The sequence below is a fragment of the Siniperca chuatsi genome, linkage group LG5 (genome assembly GCF_020085105.1).
Source record: "Siniperca chuatsi isolate FFG_IHB_CAS linkage group LG5, ASM2008510v1, whole genome shotgun sequence".
NCBI classification, from domain to species: Eukaryota; Metazoa; Chordata; class Actinopteri; order Centrarchiformes; family Sinipercidae; genus Siniperca; species Siniperca chuatsi.
In genome coordinates this window covers 18221175-18239722 of record NC_058046.1, presented here as the reverse complement: position 1 = coordinate 18239722, position 18548 = coordinate 18221175, and the positions used below count along the sequence as shown (strand labels likewise).

Sequence of the window (18548 nt, the reverse complement as noted above, 5' to 3'; positions counted from 1 at the left end):
TGGCAAGGTGAAGTCTGGCCTGGCAGCCTGCCCCAGGCTCGAACCTCCGCATGGTTGTGACCCCCCACAGATGTCCAGGTGTACATTCACATATCAGCAGCCAGCTCATCGGTCGGCTGGTCAGTCAGTAATAGACCACGGCATCATTTTGATATCTGTTTTGACAAGGAATCCGATTCCATCAGCATGTCTCAAGGTCCCAGGATACAGCAGATAGTGTCCACTGCTTCTCCTCCATTCATATGAAAAGGGTATGTTTAAAGGTCAGGCATAGTTTAAGCACCTGCACCTGCCTCCAGCTTAAAAGCAACACATTTGATCTTATGCTGGATAGCAATCTGCTAAAATGAAGCTCAGTTCAACTCAATCTTTATTAAGTCTGAGTCTTAATAAGGAGAAAAATGTAATTACATCAAGCCCAGTTTTATTATAAACTGGTGCAGAGGTATCAGTTTTGTATTTTCATCAAAACATTTCCATCATGCCTCTGTGGATGTGGCTCAATGGCAACAAAAACAACAGCTCTCCATTTCCTGTCCTCTTCTCTGCAGCTGTTACTGTCACCACCTTCCACCCCCAGCCCGACCCTCACCACACCTCCTCCATTTCAGCTGTAATCATGTAGCCATGCAAATGCTGTGCACTGAGAGGTTCATGTTGCCCTCTCCGGGACATCATTCCCAGCTGCCTGAGCCCTTGAGTTGACCACCCAGGGGAGGGAGAAGAGGAAGTCATTACTGCTATCACAGTCAGGCACAGTCCCTACACTGCCAGACAGCCCCTCCAACTCATAAAGTCCTTGACGACTTCACTAAAACATCCAATTTCAGCCAGACCCCATTTATAATGACAAATAGAAATCAATCACTCCAACCACTGCACACTCCTCCTGAATCTCTCTGCTTATTTGGCTGCCCAAAATGGCACAGAGAAAAAAAGGAATCCCCCCCCCCCACGCTGGTATCCTATCCACATCTCCGGGATATTCATAATTCATCATCTTCGATTCCTGACATCTGCCACTGATTGTGCCGACGGGTTGGCTGGAATTAGCCACTCCTGGGAGCGGCGTTAATGTGCTGGTGGGCCAGCACATGCACCCCAGCTGGGGAGGGGTTGCGGGTTGGGTGGAGGATTGAGGTCGGAGCGGCAGGAGCCTTTCACACTCCTAATGTGTAATTAGGAGCCATTTTTGGAGCGCTGCCTTCCTCCACTGAAATTAGCTGCCTTTTATTAATCAGGCAGACCAGTTCAATGGCACGATGGGTCTCCCTATAATCTAACACAAAATGTTGTTCTTAATTACAGAGGGGGAGAGACAGCGCAGAGAGGGGCTGCAGCTCCTGCATGATCCCCTCGGGTTCACTTTCTGAACTACAGAAGGCAGGCAAATTGAACATCTACTGCAGCATAAGTGCACACACTGTGCTAAAAATAATAGTCAATATTATGTCAATCATTCTTCCAACCTGAGCATTACAGCCTACATTTGGCATGCTTTACATAATGGGTATATACTGTACATCATAGCAAGCATGCAGAGAGCTCACAGCTACATGGACCATGAAACCTTTTGCATTTGCCGAATGTCAGCTCCACTTGAATGAGAGATTATGCATATTATGTGATTACAAGCACTGGTCCTCCTTTGGAGAGTTAAGTGCTGTGACCCTGACCATGCTCATCAGCGCTGATGCCCTCATGACTACAGATGAGGACTAAATACTTTAGCGTTCATCCTCAGTGGTTGTGATTTTTTTCCCCCTGTCTTCTTGCTACACATCTAATGGAAAAGATCACAAGTACATGAAAAGCAGTCCAGGCAGAGAAAAGTAATCACTGGATTCCTGATATGGATGTAATACATGATTGGTAAGGACAGGATACTTTAAAATGTGTTCAGCAAGAGTTGAATCATTTTCTGCTTAAAACAGAAATCAGTAACAATCTCTTGAGCTGTTAGAGTGAATTCATTGTCACTTCCTTAATAAATTTGACTGCAAAATAGATAGCAATGAAATAAAGGGAGAGAAATAGCAAATATGACATTCAAATGTAGTCCATTTTAAGACATTTTGAGACATACCTATAAGTGATCTAATATGATATTCAATACGAAGATAATGAATAATGTATTGCAATTAAATAAGATATTTAATATGATCACAATCAGAATGCAGTCTTGCTTTAAGGACAGGGTGATCAGTTATTTTGAAAAGCTCCTGCTGATTTTTTACCTGCTACCATGTCATTAACATTTTATAATCACATCATTATTTGTGTATAATCTGTACACTATAATCTGAACACACTATATTAAAACCATCCTCCACACTGATTAACATCCTCCCTCAGTTACACTGCTGTATTTGCTGCATCAAAAAGTGTCTTGTTTCCTTCCATTTGTTCCCTGTGCTTTCTTCAGTCACAGATTTTGTTGGCTAATCAAAGAGTCGTTTTATTTCACAATTCTTTAAAATCACGCCCTCCACAGTATTATCCTCCTGTAAGTGAATGCAATCATGCAAAATGGCCACTTTTGTATTTCTAGCATTTAACAAAGCCCAATGCATATTTATGAATATTGTTGTAGTGCCAGCAATCCCTATAATCTTCTAGGAAAATGCATGAAATAAAACATGACGGAATCCTTAAAATGGCTACTTGAGTAAGTTTCTCTGACGACCAAGGACCCTAACAGCTGATAAACAATCATCACACAGAGAGAGAGCACACCACTAATGTGCAGCGGATGATAAAGACCCCTTCTTGTCTCCTGATGGCACTGCAGCGGGACGATCACAGCACTGATGTCATCTCTTGCTGCAAGGCCAAGTCTGCTTTAGCATTCAACAGAGCGGCTGTGAGAGGATAGCCTGCCACTCAAGATTTATTGATGGAATCCAGAACAAAAAAAATCTGATGCGGGGTCAATGAGGGAAGGTCCTGGCCTATCTCTGCTCAGCTTGAAACTGTGTCCAGTGGAACAGCAGCTGTCACAAAGTGCTCACACGCACGGACAGCAGTTCTGAGAAATTAGAAAATGTCAACACAATTTATGAACATGCAAGGACGGAAGGCCAAACTGTGACTGAATTATACAACACCCTCTAAACATATGTAAACACACACAGGAAGCCAGACTCATTTAACTTTGGAATACAATTTTGATCAAATAAGTAATCAATCGAACAAAAAATTAAAATAACCGATCATTTCTATGCTATGAAGTCACAAACCCAAATTCAGTGACAACAAAAAGCTCTAACAATGTTTGCTTTTTTTCTATTGGATGACTCTGGCTGGGAAATAAAGTTAAAACCATTACCACAATATTAATAGAGATATTTTCTGATATAAATACCTTCCACAATACGGTAAATGTTTGCAATATCACATGTGGATAATAATCAAACTGATTCAATGAAATGAACCACGTTCCACTGTCAGTGGTGGAGGAAGTATTCAAATCCTTTTCTTAAGTAAAAGTAGCAAAAAAAATATATACTCAGCAATCATCAGTAAAATGTACTTAAAGTATCAAAGGTAACAGTACTGGCTCTGCAGTAAAATGACCTTTGACTGACATATTATTATACAGTATATTGCATTAATAGATTGTTAATACTGATGCATCGATGTTAGAGCAGAATTTTACTGTTGTAGATGGTTGAGGTGGGGCTAGTTCTAACTACTTTATACACAGTTAGCTAGTAGTCCAGTGGTTCCCAACCTAGGGGTCGGGCCCCTCCAAAGGGCCACAAGATAAATCTGAGGGGTCGTGAGATGGTTAATGGGAGAGGAAAGAAGAAAAAAAAAAAACAAAGTTCTGATACACAAATATGTTTTAAGTTTTTGAACTGTACTCTCAGAAAATAGAAATACTTAAGTAAAGGACAAGTATCACAAAATGACTTGAGTAAATGTACTTTGTTACTAACCATGTTCCACTGCCAGTGAACGAAGTATTCATATTATTTACTTAAGTACAAGTAGCAACACCATATTGTAAAAAGTACTCCATTACAAGGTAAAAGTATTGAAGTGAATTTTACTGCAAAATCTGTTATATTATTATACTATATTATTATTTCTGATGCATCAAGAGGTAGGTAGCATTTCAATGATGTAAAAAGTTGAGGAGGTACCAATTTTAAATACTTTATTTATAACTGTTGGGTAGTTTTATCTACAGCAAAGGATCCAATCTCATAAGTTGAAATGTAGTTAATATTCTTCTGACCCCCCTCATCAACACCAATCACTGATTTTAGAGACATGTCCTACTTCTTTGTTTCTTATAGAAAGAAGCAGCAGAAATAGTGGTGATAATAGTGGCAGAAGTAGCACTGTAGCAGTTGGAGTTTTATAATTAGCATTCAGAGTGAAAGCAGGATGACGTGACCGTTGGCAGAGTTTCTAAGTTCTGGCCCAATGGACAGAGAGTAAACTCCACAGGGGAGTCTCCGGGGAGCGAGACATGCTGGGTTTGAGAGGGGTTATTGGACTGTGCTATCTCTCTGACTGTGAGCCACTGGGGACTGGAGCAGAGGTGCCTGATGGTGCACTGAAGCCTGAGTGTGACACCTGGGCTGTCTGTCACGGCCACAAACACAGACAATGTGACACTTGACAGGATAGGAGTTGAGGCTGCAACACCAGAAGTCAAGACCCAGCTGACAGTAAGGATGAGAGGCGTGCAGTTCAACTCAATAATTTCCCCGACACACTTAAATCCAAGCCTGTTTGTCTCTTTCCTCCTTTCTCTTTCTTCCCCTTTCTTCAGCATTCATGGCCCTTTAAATAAATCAGGGTCCTGAGGAGGCTGAACCCATCAATTACAGTCATCTGATGAGACTGTGTGTGTGTGTGTGTGAGTGTGTATTAATCAACAGTGTGAGGCGTGTGACAGGCTGAAAAGAGACAGGATGAAGGGCTGCACTGCCAGAGAGCTTTAAGAGGAGCTCTGACAAACAGGCTCTTAAGATGAATTTCCCAGTCTGCATCGCTAAACTAAACTGATATCCAATTATGTTTCCCACATCGACAAGCTAACGGAGCAGCTGTGAGCAGCAAGGGCTTGCAGTGTCAAGATTGGCCTGGTGCGAGGCAAAGAAACCCAGGACCTTGAAGGAGATGTCAAAAGGAGGCCGGAGTCAGCCGCTTGAGTGAGCGATGGTCCACACGCTTGCCTGAAAGCATGACATTGCCAAAGGGGGAAAAACACCATTTTATCATTCAGTGCGATTCGCACCCTCTCTCCCTGTCAAACATGCCATATGTCCCCGTCACAGGTCGTCTTGCTGGCTTATCGAGTGTGACAGGGCTATTCACACACTGCTCCCAATCAGACACCATCTCCTGCAGAAAAAAAAAAATCACCACCATAGCACAGTGACAGTCTGTCAGGCAGAGGGCACCAGCCTCCACAGGGCCTTGGCTGAGAGTCTGCCCATCTGGGGGGAGGGGGCAAAGGCCAGGGGTTACGATGGGAGACGCAACGCAGGCATCCACACATTCCATGCACACTCATGCTGTTGACACTTTTCCTTCGTAATTCAATCAGCAACAAGGCACAGCTTAAATTCGAGTCCATACACATCAAAGCATCAAACAAAAGCTGTAATAAAAAGTGCTAATAAAGCGTTTGAGTTTAAAAACTACTGTGTTTCATGTTGAGTCTACATGCTGCTCTCAGTAACATTAAAACACGCATAGTTGCTCTATGAATTACATTTGACTTGTCACTGGATGATGTAGATCATTGCGACTGTGAAACAGGTTATTTGCCTGACAGGAAACAAAAGTGGTATGTAAACCTCACCTGGGACTTTACACCGTGACCTGGTCACCAGCCTATTTTCCTAACCACTAGACCATACGAGCTTGTGTGTTATGCCAATCTGAGGCTACAAGTCAGGACAACCAGAGGTCACTGATATCCATATGGAGGGCGCACAGTCTCAGAGCTTTGAAGGAGAAGATTTGCTTGTCTCCATGCACTTCTGGAGTCTGCAAATGTTTACTTTGATGCCAAAGAATCTCAGTGGTACTTAGCCACTTGGCTCCAAACACAATAACACTGCAGATGCTGAATATATTCACTAAGTGAGCAATCAGTTGCAAAGTGGGCTGGAAATTACCCCCCCTCCCCCCCATGATGATATGCATAGAGAAATAAGTCAGAGAGCGAGAGAACGAGTAGTGGGGCAAGGGAGAGAAGTGGTATCACCTGATCTGTCTTATCTTAAAAAGCGGCGGGATGTGTCACCTCAACTCTTCAGAAAAAGAGATAGAACCCTCCTGGCACATTTTTATGTGAAAGATTTCTGTGAAATGATTGCTAATCTATGCAAAAAAGCAATCAGTGACTCATTCATAATGCATGAGCAATGAGATACCAATTTTGCAACGCTTTTGGATTATTAGATGTTATCGTGAATGCAGCAAATGAAATATGAACACTCCTACCTGTCCTATTGTAATTACATGACTGCAGTGGTCGAGAGATACACTAGGAGAGGGGAAAAATATGAAGAAAGAAACATACAGAGAGACAGACCAGCAGATAGAACATCCATTACTATCTGACTGCAGATAGCTCTAGATGGGAATATTTGTTTCTAACAGCTTTATGTATCCATTTGTGCCATGATTTATCAACCTAAAAGCTGTGGTTTTAAGTACATCTGGCTGACATTTTAATGGTCCATCAATCACACGGTGTCATGTGGTAACAGTTTGAGATCATCCTCCTCTCCGAGCCTCTGAGAAAAAAAGAAACTGAATCCAATAAATTGGCTGCAATCCCAGGAAAATGATGAGAACCTATTTCTAATTCAAAGCAAGTTCAAAGTATGAATGTAAGATAAGCTGCTTCTCAAATTAATGCAAATCAAATTTCATTTAGGATATTTTTGTTCTATATAGACCCTAATGCATTGAATATATTCCTGTGCCAGTTTCCAAACTGTGGTTTAAAGCATGACAAAATTACAATTCCTGTTTGGATTAGTGGCTTCAGATTAATAAATTCAATGTATTATCAAAGTATAATGTATTTCTTGTGCAGGAGCCATATATGCATACGCATCATGAACAAAAAGAGACCATTAAACTGGATACCAAAACATAGAAAAATACTGCTAAACCTCTGATTTATCCCAGAATACTGGACATGCCTTTTTTCTCACAAGATCAGTTCATTTTAAAAGAGAGAGTTAAAGAGAGTTAAAGTGATGAACTTTGACCCTCCCAGTCTTATCAGGGTGTTTCTAACACTCACATTCAATTGGTCCCATATGAGACAGAGACTGGCAGCATGCAGCACAGCCTCTCTTCTTCCTTCTTCTGTTTAAACATAAAAAAAAAACAGAAGCCTGACTTTTTTAACTTCAGTGTTAATGTGTCTGGATTGCACCTGGTGGCCTTATGAAAAGCGCAGACAGATTTCATACTTTTACATTCTGGGCAACTTCGACACAAGGGATTTGCTCTTATAACGGAGCACAGCAAGGATGAAGGGTGGTATAAAAATCAATGAGGCTTTTCAAAGGCAACAAGAAAAACCAGCGCCTTAGCCTGCAATTAAACAAGAGCGCTCCTGGCACTGAGAAATGACAGAGTATGTTGCAGGTGCCCTCGACTTCACAGAATCAATTACAGGATCGATACAACGACATGATACAATTCCATGATGGAAAATGGGACGTGGACTGGGATTTACTAAGTGTCATGCGTTTCAGATGTTTACAATAATACAGCTCAAGCAGGTCTGTGGGCCCATTCCATAAACATGACTGAAGCCCACTTCTAGACCAAACAGATCCTCCAGGTGGAAACCTCATTTGAAATATTTTGTCTAAGGTTGAGGCCGGGAGCCCCATAAAGGGTCACAAAAAAATAACTGAAGGCTCACAAGATGATGAACAGGACAGGAAAGCAGAAAAAAACAAGTCTGCAACAGAAAATCTGGTTTACTTTTTGAGACCTAATATTTGCTTTTTTTGTGGCAATGCTAGCAATCCGTCTGTCAGACAGTCAGTCCACCGCTTTGGTCCAGCGTGAAATATCTCAACAACTATTTGATGGATTACTGGGAAATTCTGTACAGACATTCATGGTCCCCAGAGGATGGATATGACTTACTTTTTGTGATCCCCTGGCTTTTCTTATAGCGCGAGGTGTCTGTCTATTGGACTATTGGATGGATTGTCATGACATTTTGCAGACATTCATGTGCTCCTCAGGATGAATTGTGATAGTCCTTTAACTTTTCTTTTAATGAATATATGAATTACTGGATAATTTTACCACTTCGGGCCTCTAAAAATGAATCCAATAAAACAAGGGGGAAAATTCATTCTTCACAACTATTGTCCCTAAAAACTAAATCCTGTTCTTTGACAGCGCCCTTGTACCCTGCTGTCTTAATTGGACCACTGCTACAACACCGTCAGCCACCAACCCGACTTACCAAAAGGGCAAACACCCCCAGGAGGATCATACAGTCCATCATGACAGAGAGGAGCTCATGATGTTGATGTTGCCCCTGTCAGTGTGCCAAAATGAAGGCTGGGAGAGGATGGTTGCACAAATCTTACCTGCTGTGGACAATTGCACATCCCCTTTCGACATAAATGTCATGACATAAATTATAATATACACACGTCATTTTCCACAACAGCAACTGACAACATGTTGTGATCCAGAGGCCTCTATATGTAAACGCAAACACTCACTGTGGGAAGTCATACACTGAATCCCTGTTAGTAAAACCAGTGGCCAACAGCAACATGATATCTTGTCAATCAGGTCTAATTCTGTATTCAAACTTAATGGCTCCTGACAAGCATTTCACCAGTCTACTGAAGCACCAGAGGGAATGTGTCACAGTGAGCATGACCACTCAGCAAATTCACATTTAACGTTTCATTCCTCCTGCTTGGACAAAATGAATTATACATCCTTGATTCTCCCACATTGATCCATCCAGACAAAACTCCCTAAACATTAAATGATTTGTACGTCTCCTTCCTCACTGCTAGGACAGCAAACGGTTTTCACCGTACCTCTCCGACTCTGACATTCTCCCTCAATCCTTGACCCCCTTTCCTCACTCCCTCTGTTATCTTAAATAATCTCAGGGCCTCTTTAGATTCTATTCATCAGAGCAGAAAGAAGCAGGCGCTGACATTGATAAAAAAAAAAAAAAAAAACATCTGTGCCTTGCAGGGGTAAAAGGAGTGAGACAGAAAAGAAAGAGAGGGGCTTCAAATGAAACAGGCTCTGTTGTCTCCCTCTTGTCCCCCCTCGTCAATGCCATTTCAATTGAAAAGCGCAGTGGTAATTAAATTCCAGCAGGGGTTAGGGGCAACTGTGCGGCGCAGTGACGGGGGGCTGCCCTGACATAAAGATGACACAATTCAAGAGGACAGAGGGGGCCAGGCGGAAAAGAAGGGAGGGTGACAAATGTTGTTTATTCACGTACACTGCCAAATTCGTACTAGTCAATCTTCATGACATTTAAAAAACAGAAAATGAAATGGATATTCAGACTCAACTGAATCCCACAATGACCTTTTCCCCAAATCAGGGATATTCTAAAGAGATCCGTCTTCTATATCTGCGGCATGCGCAGAATATTTTGTAATGCTTACGAGGATGAGCAATTAGGTGGTGAAGAATTTGGGAAAGCTGGTGTGTGTGTGTGTGTGCATATGTGTCAGCACAAATGTGTGACTCACAGAAGGACGCTGGATGTTGTTGATTCACATTATAGTGGCGCTAATCCAGAAGCTCCAGAGAGGCCACACACTCCTGTTGTCCCCCTCTCCCCATCCTCCATTAGCAAAACAACACAGCCTATAACTGCGGAAATGAACAATGCATGGCATGCATTATTTTGAAATAAAATCTTTGCCAAACTGTAATAGATATTTTATATTATTCTCTTAGAGATTTCAAATGAATAAATCACAGAAAAGTCTTTGGTTTCAGCATTTTGCATTTAAAACACTTTCATGTTAAAAGTAGAGCACAATAAAAGGGCATTGCAGCATCAAAGAAACATTCATCTGTCTTAATCATAAGAATTTATGAGTGTAAGTTTTACATTATATGCAAATGGTCCTCAGAGTAGATTAATGACATTATCATTTCCTGGTCTCAGCTTGTTCAGACATATTCTCACCAACGCTGTTCACGATGCAGAGAAATATTAAAGCACAGTCACTTTCATAAACCTCTTTGTAGAACTGTGAAGATTAAGGGGAAAAAAACTGAATAGTCTTTGAGCTTTGTTAAAGAACCAAAACAAAAAACAATTTAATTTATCAAACTTTTCCTCCGTTATCATTTTCTGTCAAATGAATTCTACAAATGAACAGTTTCAGTCTAGCTGTTATCCAACATTTCATGTTACAATGCCAGGAGTGCGCAATTAATGACTGACGATCATCAAATCCATTAAGATAGGTTAGCCCTACCGCTTTAAACATTTGGATGAAACTATAAATTAATTATGTCAGTGCTTCACTTACACATTAATCAATTTATCAGAGCCTCTTACCATGAATCCTGTTTCATAAAAGGCATTCGTACAAATCTGATGCCATCTAGTGGACAAAGTGCTCAGTACATATAATTGTACCCTTGAATATGTTTGACGAGCAAACACTCCATGAGATGCTTCGCCAAAAAATTTAATCCACTTAATTTTCTCACAGTTCAAAATGAATATCAGCAATTTGTTAGAGACACAGTTGCCTCGTTGTTAGTTTTAAAAAGATTATATTGTTTTTCAGTCAGGAAAATCTATAATTAACACTTCAGGAAGCTGTCCAGCTCTGCTCGGTGTGAAATCTTCCTTAGTCCACTTGGCTCACTTCATTAGTTGAACAACAACAAAAAGACTGTCCTCTTGTTCAGCTACAGTCACCGGTGGTTGTCAGTAACGGTTTAAAATCTCCAGAACTTCCTCCTTAACAGAGAGAGTAGAGTGCTGCTGGATACCCGGCCCGCCAATACTCGTTTCCCAGCAGTCAAAGCCGCAGTCTCTCAAGTCCTGCACTGTAGCCTGGGCAACAGAGGACTCTGTTTCTACAAATTAAACAAGTTATAATTAAGTCATGCCAAGGTGGGCTATAATACATAAAAATAATAAAAATGTAGTACAATCTAATGGGACAGCTGTTGCTGAATGTAAAGACTGATATTTAGTGTATATGACTAAATGGGCTACAGTGGTGCTTTCAGGGGTGAATCTGTAAAGTCTCTGTCACTAACAGCAAAAGGACAACACTGGAGCCACACGAAAACCTTGTCACTTAAATCAATAATCTCATAGATGTAGAAAAATAAGGACTCTGCAATCAGTGCGATCCTGCCAAACATCTGAGAACATTAGAGGAGACAAATACTAGGGCTGTTTCACTAAGACGGAAACGGTTGCTAAGAAAACAAATAAAGAGCATTTGGAAATCTATTTAGAGGATTTTAAACTTGTTAAAATTCAGCATGCTACAGGCTGCAGGCATAAACAAAGACTGAACTCACAGGTTCTTTGCTTGTTTGTTTTGTTCAAGAGAGGATGATACAAAGTTTCCTTATAACCAATTGTACAGTATTACCCACACACCAAAGGTTTCTCATCATTTCCTGCCACTCAAATCGTTGCTTCAGAGAGGAAGAGTGAGGCAGCGTTTGAGGAAAACATTTGTTGTCAGCAGGAGTCTTGACAGTTTGGCTCATCAAACTTCCCTCATCAAATTGAATTCATTATAAGACAAATCCATTGAAGGAAACCTTGACAAAATGAGAGATTCATTTAAATTTAAATTAAAGTCTCAATAGAGGAGGTGATATTCCAAAATGTCTTTCCCAAAGAGAGACGTTTTGGAGTGACAGGTTTACAACACTATGGTCCCCACAGGCCTTAATGGCAGTTTTACTTTTAAATCTTTCTTTTAATGTTTGAATTTTGCATGCCACAGCAGTTGTGTTACTAAGCCTGGGTCTCTGTTTCTGACCTTTCACTTGCCTCTTGGTGCTATCTGAGTGTTTACACCCCTTTCAGGTGTGCTCTGCTGCACACCTGTGTTGAATAAGGTCATTTGCTTGATTGTCTTATATATACGTGATTTGCTGAGGGAGGCCCATGGCCAAAACACGTCAGCAATGGTATTTTAATAAAAATGTAAAGCTCTACAGGCATTGTTTGCTTTGATGGTGTGTCACTTTTTTCCTTCTTTTGAGCCCCACAAACTTTTGACTTTATACGAACATTTAAAATACCACAGCAGAACAATTGGCCTACAGTACCTGGTCTCAGAAGGGTGATGCCACAGCCTCCTCCCCCTGCGCCAGTTAGCTTGCTGTGGAGCCCTTTGGCCAGTGTGACCCGGCACAGTGTGTCCAGGGCAGGGTGTCCCACACCCATCACATTCAGATGGTGCTGGTTAATGTCAATGAGCTCCTACAAATGATATGACACAGCTGTCGTTAATACCTATTGGCAGAGAAGTAGTCGTGTAGATGTGAATATGGACTCTTTAAGACATTTTACATTAAAAAAAGGAATTTGGTATTGTATTTTAAGTATTACAATTACATTTTAGCAATGCAACGTCTCAATGACACGTTTATGATGCAAGATGGTTTACGCCTAATATTTTGTACCTCTAGAATATTGTAGTGCTCTCCTGTGATGGGCTCACTGGTCATCTCTGATAGGACTTTCTCACAAGTGCAGGAAATGGCATCAACTGAGTCCAGCACTGGGGTCATGATAGAGGGAAACTACAGGAGAGGAAAACAAACACAAAGGAAATCAACATCCCCAACATCATGTGTGCCCAGCATTTCTACACAAAGTCATTACTGCAGATTATGTGTCTTTAAAAAGCTGTTTTATAGGCTGTATACAAACACAGATTGTAAAATGGCAGGTTTGACTTTGGTTGTGCTCGAGTCTGATCATAACACTGCCACAACACCATCCAGGCCTATATGTCTGAGGCAGAAATCTTCACACCTGCTGGTGTCACCAAGGCAACAGCACACAGGGGTGCTGGCTAAGAGTTTAATTTCAATATTTTATGAAGGCACTCAACGCCAGGCTCTGGAGTATCTGCCATGCAAAAGCACCGCCTATTATATTAATTACAGTGCCGGCAAGTAACGCACGGGGGAGGAAGAAACCATTTAGTACCTTGTTAATCTTGTCCTTCACCCTGGCAACAAGTACCTTGGTGCTGCGCGGTACTTTGGTGTTAGTGAGGAGGATTCTTAATAACGGCACCCTGGAAGTAAAGCAGACAGATCAGAGAGTTCATGCAGATGTATTATTCTGGTGCTCTGCTGATGCACTAATTTTACCCAGACAATATTTGTTTTCTTTGAGAAAAAAACAAACACTATGATCTTATTAATTCACTGTGTAGTCTTTTTTAAATGAAATCAAATTACAAAATTGTTAATCGGTGCCAATACCTGCTCAGTGGTATTATCTTCCCGGCCAAGAATCTCAGCATGCCACCTGCATACAGGGAAATCAAAATCATTAAATAGATAATTATCAAATGATAATGAACAGTGGTGGTACAATACTCCGGTGATCCCATTGAAGAGTGTTCTGTGTCCACGGAGATAGAGGGAGGTATAACACCATATGTACTGTACCAGATCATTTCAGGCCTCACCCCATGTTCCTACAGCGTTGTCCACTCCTGAAGGATTACCATGGATGATCATCTCCCCTTGGAAAGCCCAGCTGTTGATCAGCTCCAGGTCCTCCTGACACCACCTGCAATTATTCATAAACTAAAGGAGAACTTTGCAGCCCAATAGACCCTCTCAGCCCTAACCTCTAACTACCTCTTCATCTCCTAACCAAACACTGGTATATGGGAGGATGTATGTTTAATAAATGATCATACAGATGCTTCCTGAAAAGATTTTGTCATTAGATATTTGATTGAAATTTGTAGTTGTGATTTGAATTTCTGCCCCCTGTCAACCCAGGATAGAAACAATGTCGTGAATGGATCCAAATTGGTAGGTACAAAACACCATCAACATCTTACAACATAATGCAATCCAACACAAAAACACCACAACCTAGGGGCTCACAAATTACAGTAGAGTTTACATACTAGAGCTGTCAGGACTCCCTGCTCTCGTTGGTTTCAACGGTTCATACGGAACTTAGTAAAAGAGCATTCATGTGGGCAGCTCTGTGTACTTGAAATGAGCTCCAAAAAAACGTTTAAATTATTTCAAGTGACTAATGAATGTAATTTCAAAATTATGGACTGTTAAAGGATTGAAATAGGAAAGTGCAGTATTTTAATTAATTCATTTCTGAGAAAGTTTTTATGTTCTTTCCTTTTTTCTTTATTCTTCTCATTTCTCTGTAGGTTATTTTGTGTTGTTTTGTGTGACATAATTATGCAGCCATTTGGCTACAATGCTCTTGGAAGTCAAACCAAGTGTAAAATCCCCTCTTTGGTCCCTTTTAAGAGCATCAGGCCAAATAATCCTGTCTACGCAAAACAGTAGTATACACAAACTGCATACAGAGCTTATTAAAGAGACCTTCCCTCAGTATAATGTTACCTGGCAATGTGATCCCACTCTTTGAGAGGAGCGGGAATGGCTCCACTCACACAAAGCAGAGCTGCAGCTAAACACACAGAGTAGGCAGCACTTGACCCCAGTCCTGCTCCAGTCGGCAGCTCCGACCACACAGACACCGTCAAGCTGGGCAGCTCACTGAGAAAGAAACATAAAAACTGAGCTTCTGTTTGTATATAAACACTTAAATACTGTGCATATGACTTAATACTGTTATTAGGAGTTGACTTCAGAGGACTGTGCTGAATGTAACAGTAACAATTAATTGGTACAGTTACAGTGTAACTATAAGGAGTGTGTAATAAATAGTAATCCATACACTTAAACATATACAGAACTATATGCAGCAAAAACTTGCTTGGCATTGCTGTCATTGTCTGTGAGGGAAGTTGCTTTTGAGCAGACGGGAGAATACTCTAAACTAATTGTCCGGCTCTTCTCTTGAGGTAAAAACACATCCAGACTTGTTAAAGGCTGCAGTGTGGACCAGTGCCAGACTCTCATTAGCGGCCGTCCTGTCAGAACCCATCACCTCTCTCAGACACGGCAGCATCGTGTCAGTGCAGATTAAACCTCCAGGCAACCTGCAGCTCTAATGTTCCTGAGCATCTTCCCTGTTCACAGCTGCTGGAGTCGAGTGAAAATGGCCCTCAACTCCCTGAACATCCAACTGTACATCAACAGTGAGTACATTTTTTCAAATAAAGCATTTCCAAAAGAGATGGTCTTTCCAATGTCTATTATTTTTTCAAAACTGTGTGACTGCATGAGGGCAGTAAGGCAGAAACATCAGTGTAATAAACCTTCAGATGGAGACCATTACTTGGGACCTTTGTTATATTCTACTAGTTTCAGATACATTTACAGCATTTAGCTGACACAAAAGCTGAACAATTCAGTATAATTTAATTTCAATGGTCACAGTGAAAGGATAACATGTAATAAGCAAATTAGCAAATTATAAATTATGTAGTGTGCAGTGTATAAATTATACACTTTGCATGCGCCACCTACAGGCACAGAAAGTAATAGCTGCTGCAATTTTGACAGCTGCGCCACCTTCAGGCAATGAGTGAGCTGAAGTTTTTTTGTCTTTTATACAGCTGTATTTTTTGAATGTGTATCTCTGAGGTTTTACATTGAACATGCGTACCACCTTTAGCTATAATAAAATAATTTATAGAAACATATAGGAACATCATTATGTCAAGCAATCCTCCAGAGGACAGATGCTCCGCAGCACGTCCAAGATCAGCTCTCCACTCTGCTCCACGGTGAATACGAGACGAGTCTCTTTTTCAGAATCAGAATCACAAATCAGAATCAGAAATACTTTAATGATCCCCGAGGGGAAACTCTTTTGTTACAGCTGCTCACTATCACGTCAGTGGACACAGGGATAGAAGTTCTAAGCAAATCGAATATAATACACTATAATACAGGTAAGATAAATTAAGTACAAAGTGGATACAAGTATAAAATTAAAATAACTGTAAAGTACAAAGTGGATTTACTGGTTGATGATAAGTATGTACGGTACAATAACACAATTGACAGAAGCCGCGTTAAACTGCACAGAGCAGATCGAAGACACAGAAATGACATAGAGAATCCAGACAATTTTCAAAATAAAACACCCTGTGCAGACTCCCAATCATATATCAACAAAAAACACAACTAAAAACAGCCAAAAAAAAAAGAAACCATTTAATTACATCGCCTACTTGCCCATGGTAGAAGCACAAAAGTCGACCAAATCAACAAGTCAACAACGTCTGGTAGGTAAACTGCTCTGCTGCTGAAACGCTCCCATTGGGGAACAAAACCGGCTCACAGATGTTATAGAGCCGTGCCTGGTGGAATCCCAGCGTAAGTATGTTTTCATTAGTGTATAATCACCTGAAAATAAGAATCGTTGTGCTTTCATTACCTTAGAAAAAGCCCTTTATATCTACAGAGGGAGCAGGTCCCCTTCCACAGAGTCCGCCATATTGCACCGCCATGCCTCTACAGTAGCAAAACATTATGTTGTTTCTGAGATTTTCTGGGACAAGTGAGTCTCAGATCTTGTGAGGACCCCCCTCCTCTCCCCAAAGCACAGTCACAGGAGGACAGTCCTGGAGGGCAGAGGACTCATGATGATACGAGCAGAGGACACACTTTCCACCTCCACCTGACAAAAATGTAGTATTTTACACCTAAAACTCTCTCACACATACAATCAGTAGCTATAAAAAATAAAAAAAAGTTGCAGCTGCAACACTCAAAAATGCCAAATATGCAGTGTAAAATTTTCAGATGCTATTGCTTTCCATTGCCTGTAGATGGAGTACATCAACATGTCTACATTACAACTTACTTTGCTTGCCAACGGTGCCCTAGATTGGACTGAAACAACTGGCACTACTGGACGATATTTGCTCGGCCTGGTCTCTGGTTTTCCATACAAATATCTGCAATGTGTAATGTGATTTTTGTGGTCGTCTGAGCCAACTGGCTGCAATAATAAAATAAACAAATGCTGGGAAGAAATAGTAGCACTATCTCACCCTGATCCAAACAGTGAGATGTAGATGTAGAGGAAGGCTATGGTGGCCATGTTGCAAGTATCCACGTTTCCATTGGTTACACCAACAAATTCATGCAATCTCCTCACAAGTTCAGCATCAAGACGTTTCACCTCCTCCCTCTTACCTGTTAACATGAGTTACAAGATACAACAACCATCAAAATCTCTAAAATAATATTCCAACAGCGTACACTTTGATCTATAAGTGTATGAAAAATATACATATAGTGTATATAATGAAAACTACTGCAAAATGTAGTAATTCACATATATATGATGCAAAATGTCTCAACACTGAAATGTCCCTGTACTGTAGGCTATGTACTGGACTATGGGATGCATGATGCAGATACAACAGTAAAAAATGCAGCATATGTAGGTGCTAATGGTCCACAGTGCTGCATTATCCCTTACCACAGGAATAAGAAACACACTGCTTCAGTTCAGACAGGTCCCAGCAGCAGAATGTGTCAATATTTGGGAGGTTGATGCAAACATTGCCAGTAGTGGTGGCTTTCAACCGTAAATATGTTCTCAGGTTCAAACTCACAGCAAGAGCCACCTGTAATGGAGCAGAGAACACAGGGTGGTTAACTGGTCAGACCTCTTCAATATACATGTATGCATATTTTATGTATATTTTACATTACTTTCATTTTCCAATGCATACCATAGTTTGTTGTCTACTATATCCTATCCAGGCAATTATTGGTTTCCATTTCTTTACAGTACATTAGGAAAATCAACGTGCAGAGATGTACTTAAATAGAATAGTAGTGACTTAAAGCTTCACTTTAAAATCTTTTTTCAAACACATTATTGTATAGTTTGCCTTACAACTGTGAATGGATATACATACACACATATCATGATTATGATTATGATTATGACTGCTTTAGTTGCCCTAGGGTCTGTGGTCGAGGTGGGGGCCTTGTTACTGTCTATAGGAAGCATTTTAAGTGTGACCTCATAGCTTGCAATGATTTTTCCTCCTTTGAAGTGCTCATGTTTAAACTTGGTGGCCCCCTCCCAGTCATATTTGCTATTATATATCGCCCCCCTAAACCAGCTGGCTCCTTCTTGTTGGAACTCCCTGAGTTTTTATCCAGTCTTGTGTTAAATTATGATAGAATTGTTCTTTGTGGTGACTTTAATATTCACGTTGATGACTCCTCTAATGCCCTTGCTGCTGATTTTTAAATATCACTAACTCTTTCAACTTACAACAACATGTGTCTGGCCAAACTCATTCCATTGGCCACACCTTAGACCTAGTCTTTACTTTGGGCCTGAAAACCCCATCTGTGGAAACCAGGGACATGTTTGTATCTGATCACCTATGCAT

General features: G+C 40.8%; 1 protein-coding gene across 5 annotated transcripts in view; it reads right to left on the bottom strand.

The window, feature by feature from the left end:
• Positions 1-9988: 9988 nt before the first annotated feature.
• Positions 9989-18548, bottom strand: part of mvk (mevalonate kinase) — a 16027-nt gene continuing 7467 nt past the window's right edge. For 2 of the 5 annotated variants that reach the window (XM_044196881.1, XM_044196882.1), the window contains 9 exons: positions 17618-17765; positions 17184-17328; positions 14617-14772; positions 13701-13804; positions 13492-13537; positions 13211-13301; positions 12679-12798; positions 12322-12475; positions 9989-11100 (listed from right to left, as the gene is read on the bottom strand). In XM_044196881.1, the coding sequence (XP_044052816.1) occupies positions 10949-11100; positions 12322-12475; positions 12679-12798; positions 13211-13301; positions 13492-13537; positions 13701-13804; positions 14617-14772; positions 17184-17328; positions 17618-17765 (1116 nt within the window). In that variant the 3' untranslated portion in view covers positions 9989-10948. Of the gene's footprint in view, positions 11101-11989; positions 12025-12321; positions 12476-12678; positions 12799-13210; positions 13302-13491; positions 13538-13700; positions 13805-14616; positions 14773-17183; positions 17329-17617; positions 17766-17873; positions 18131-18548 lie in introns of those variants that run through there. The other 3 variants (XM_044196884.1, XM_044196883.1, XM_044196885.1) reach the window with 3 other exon arrangements.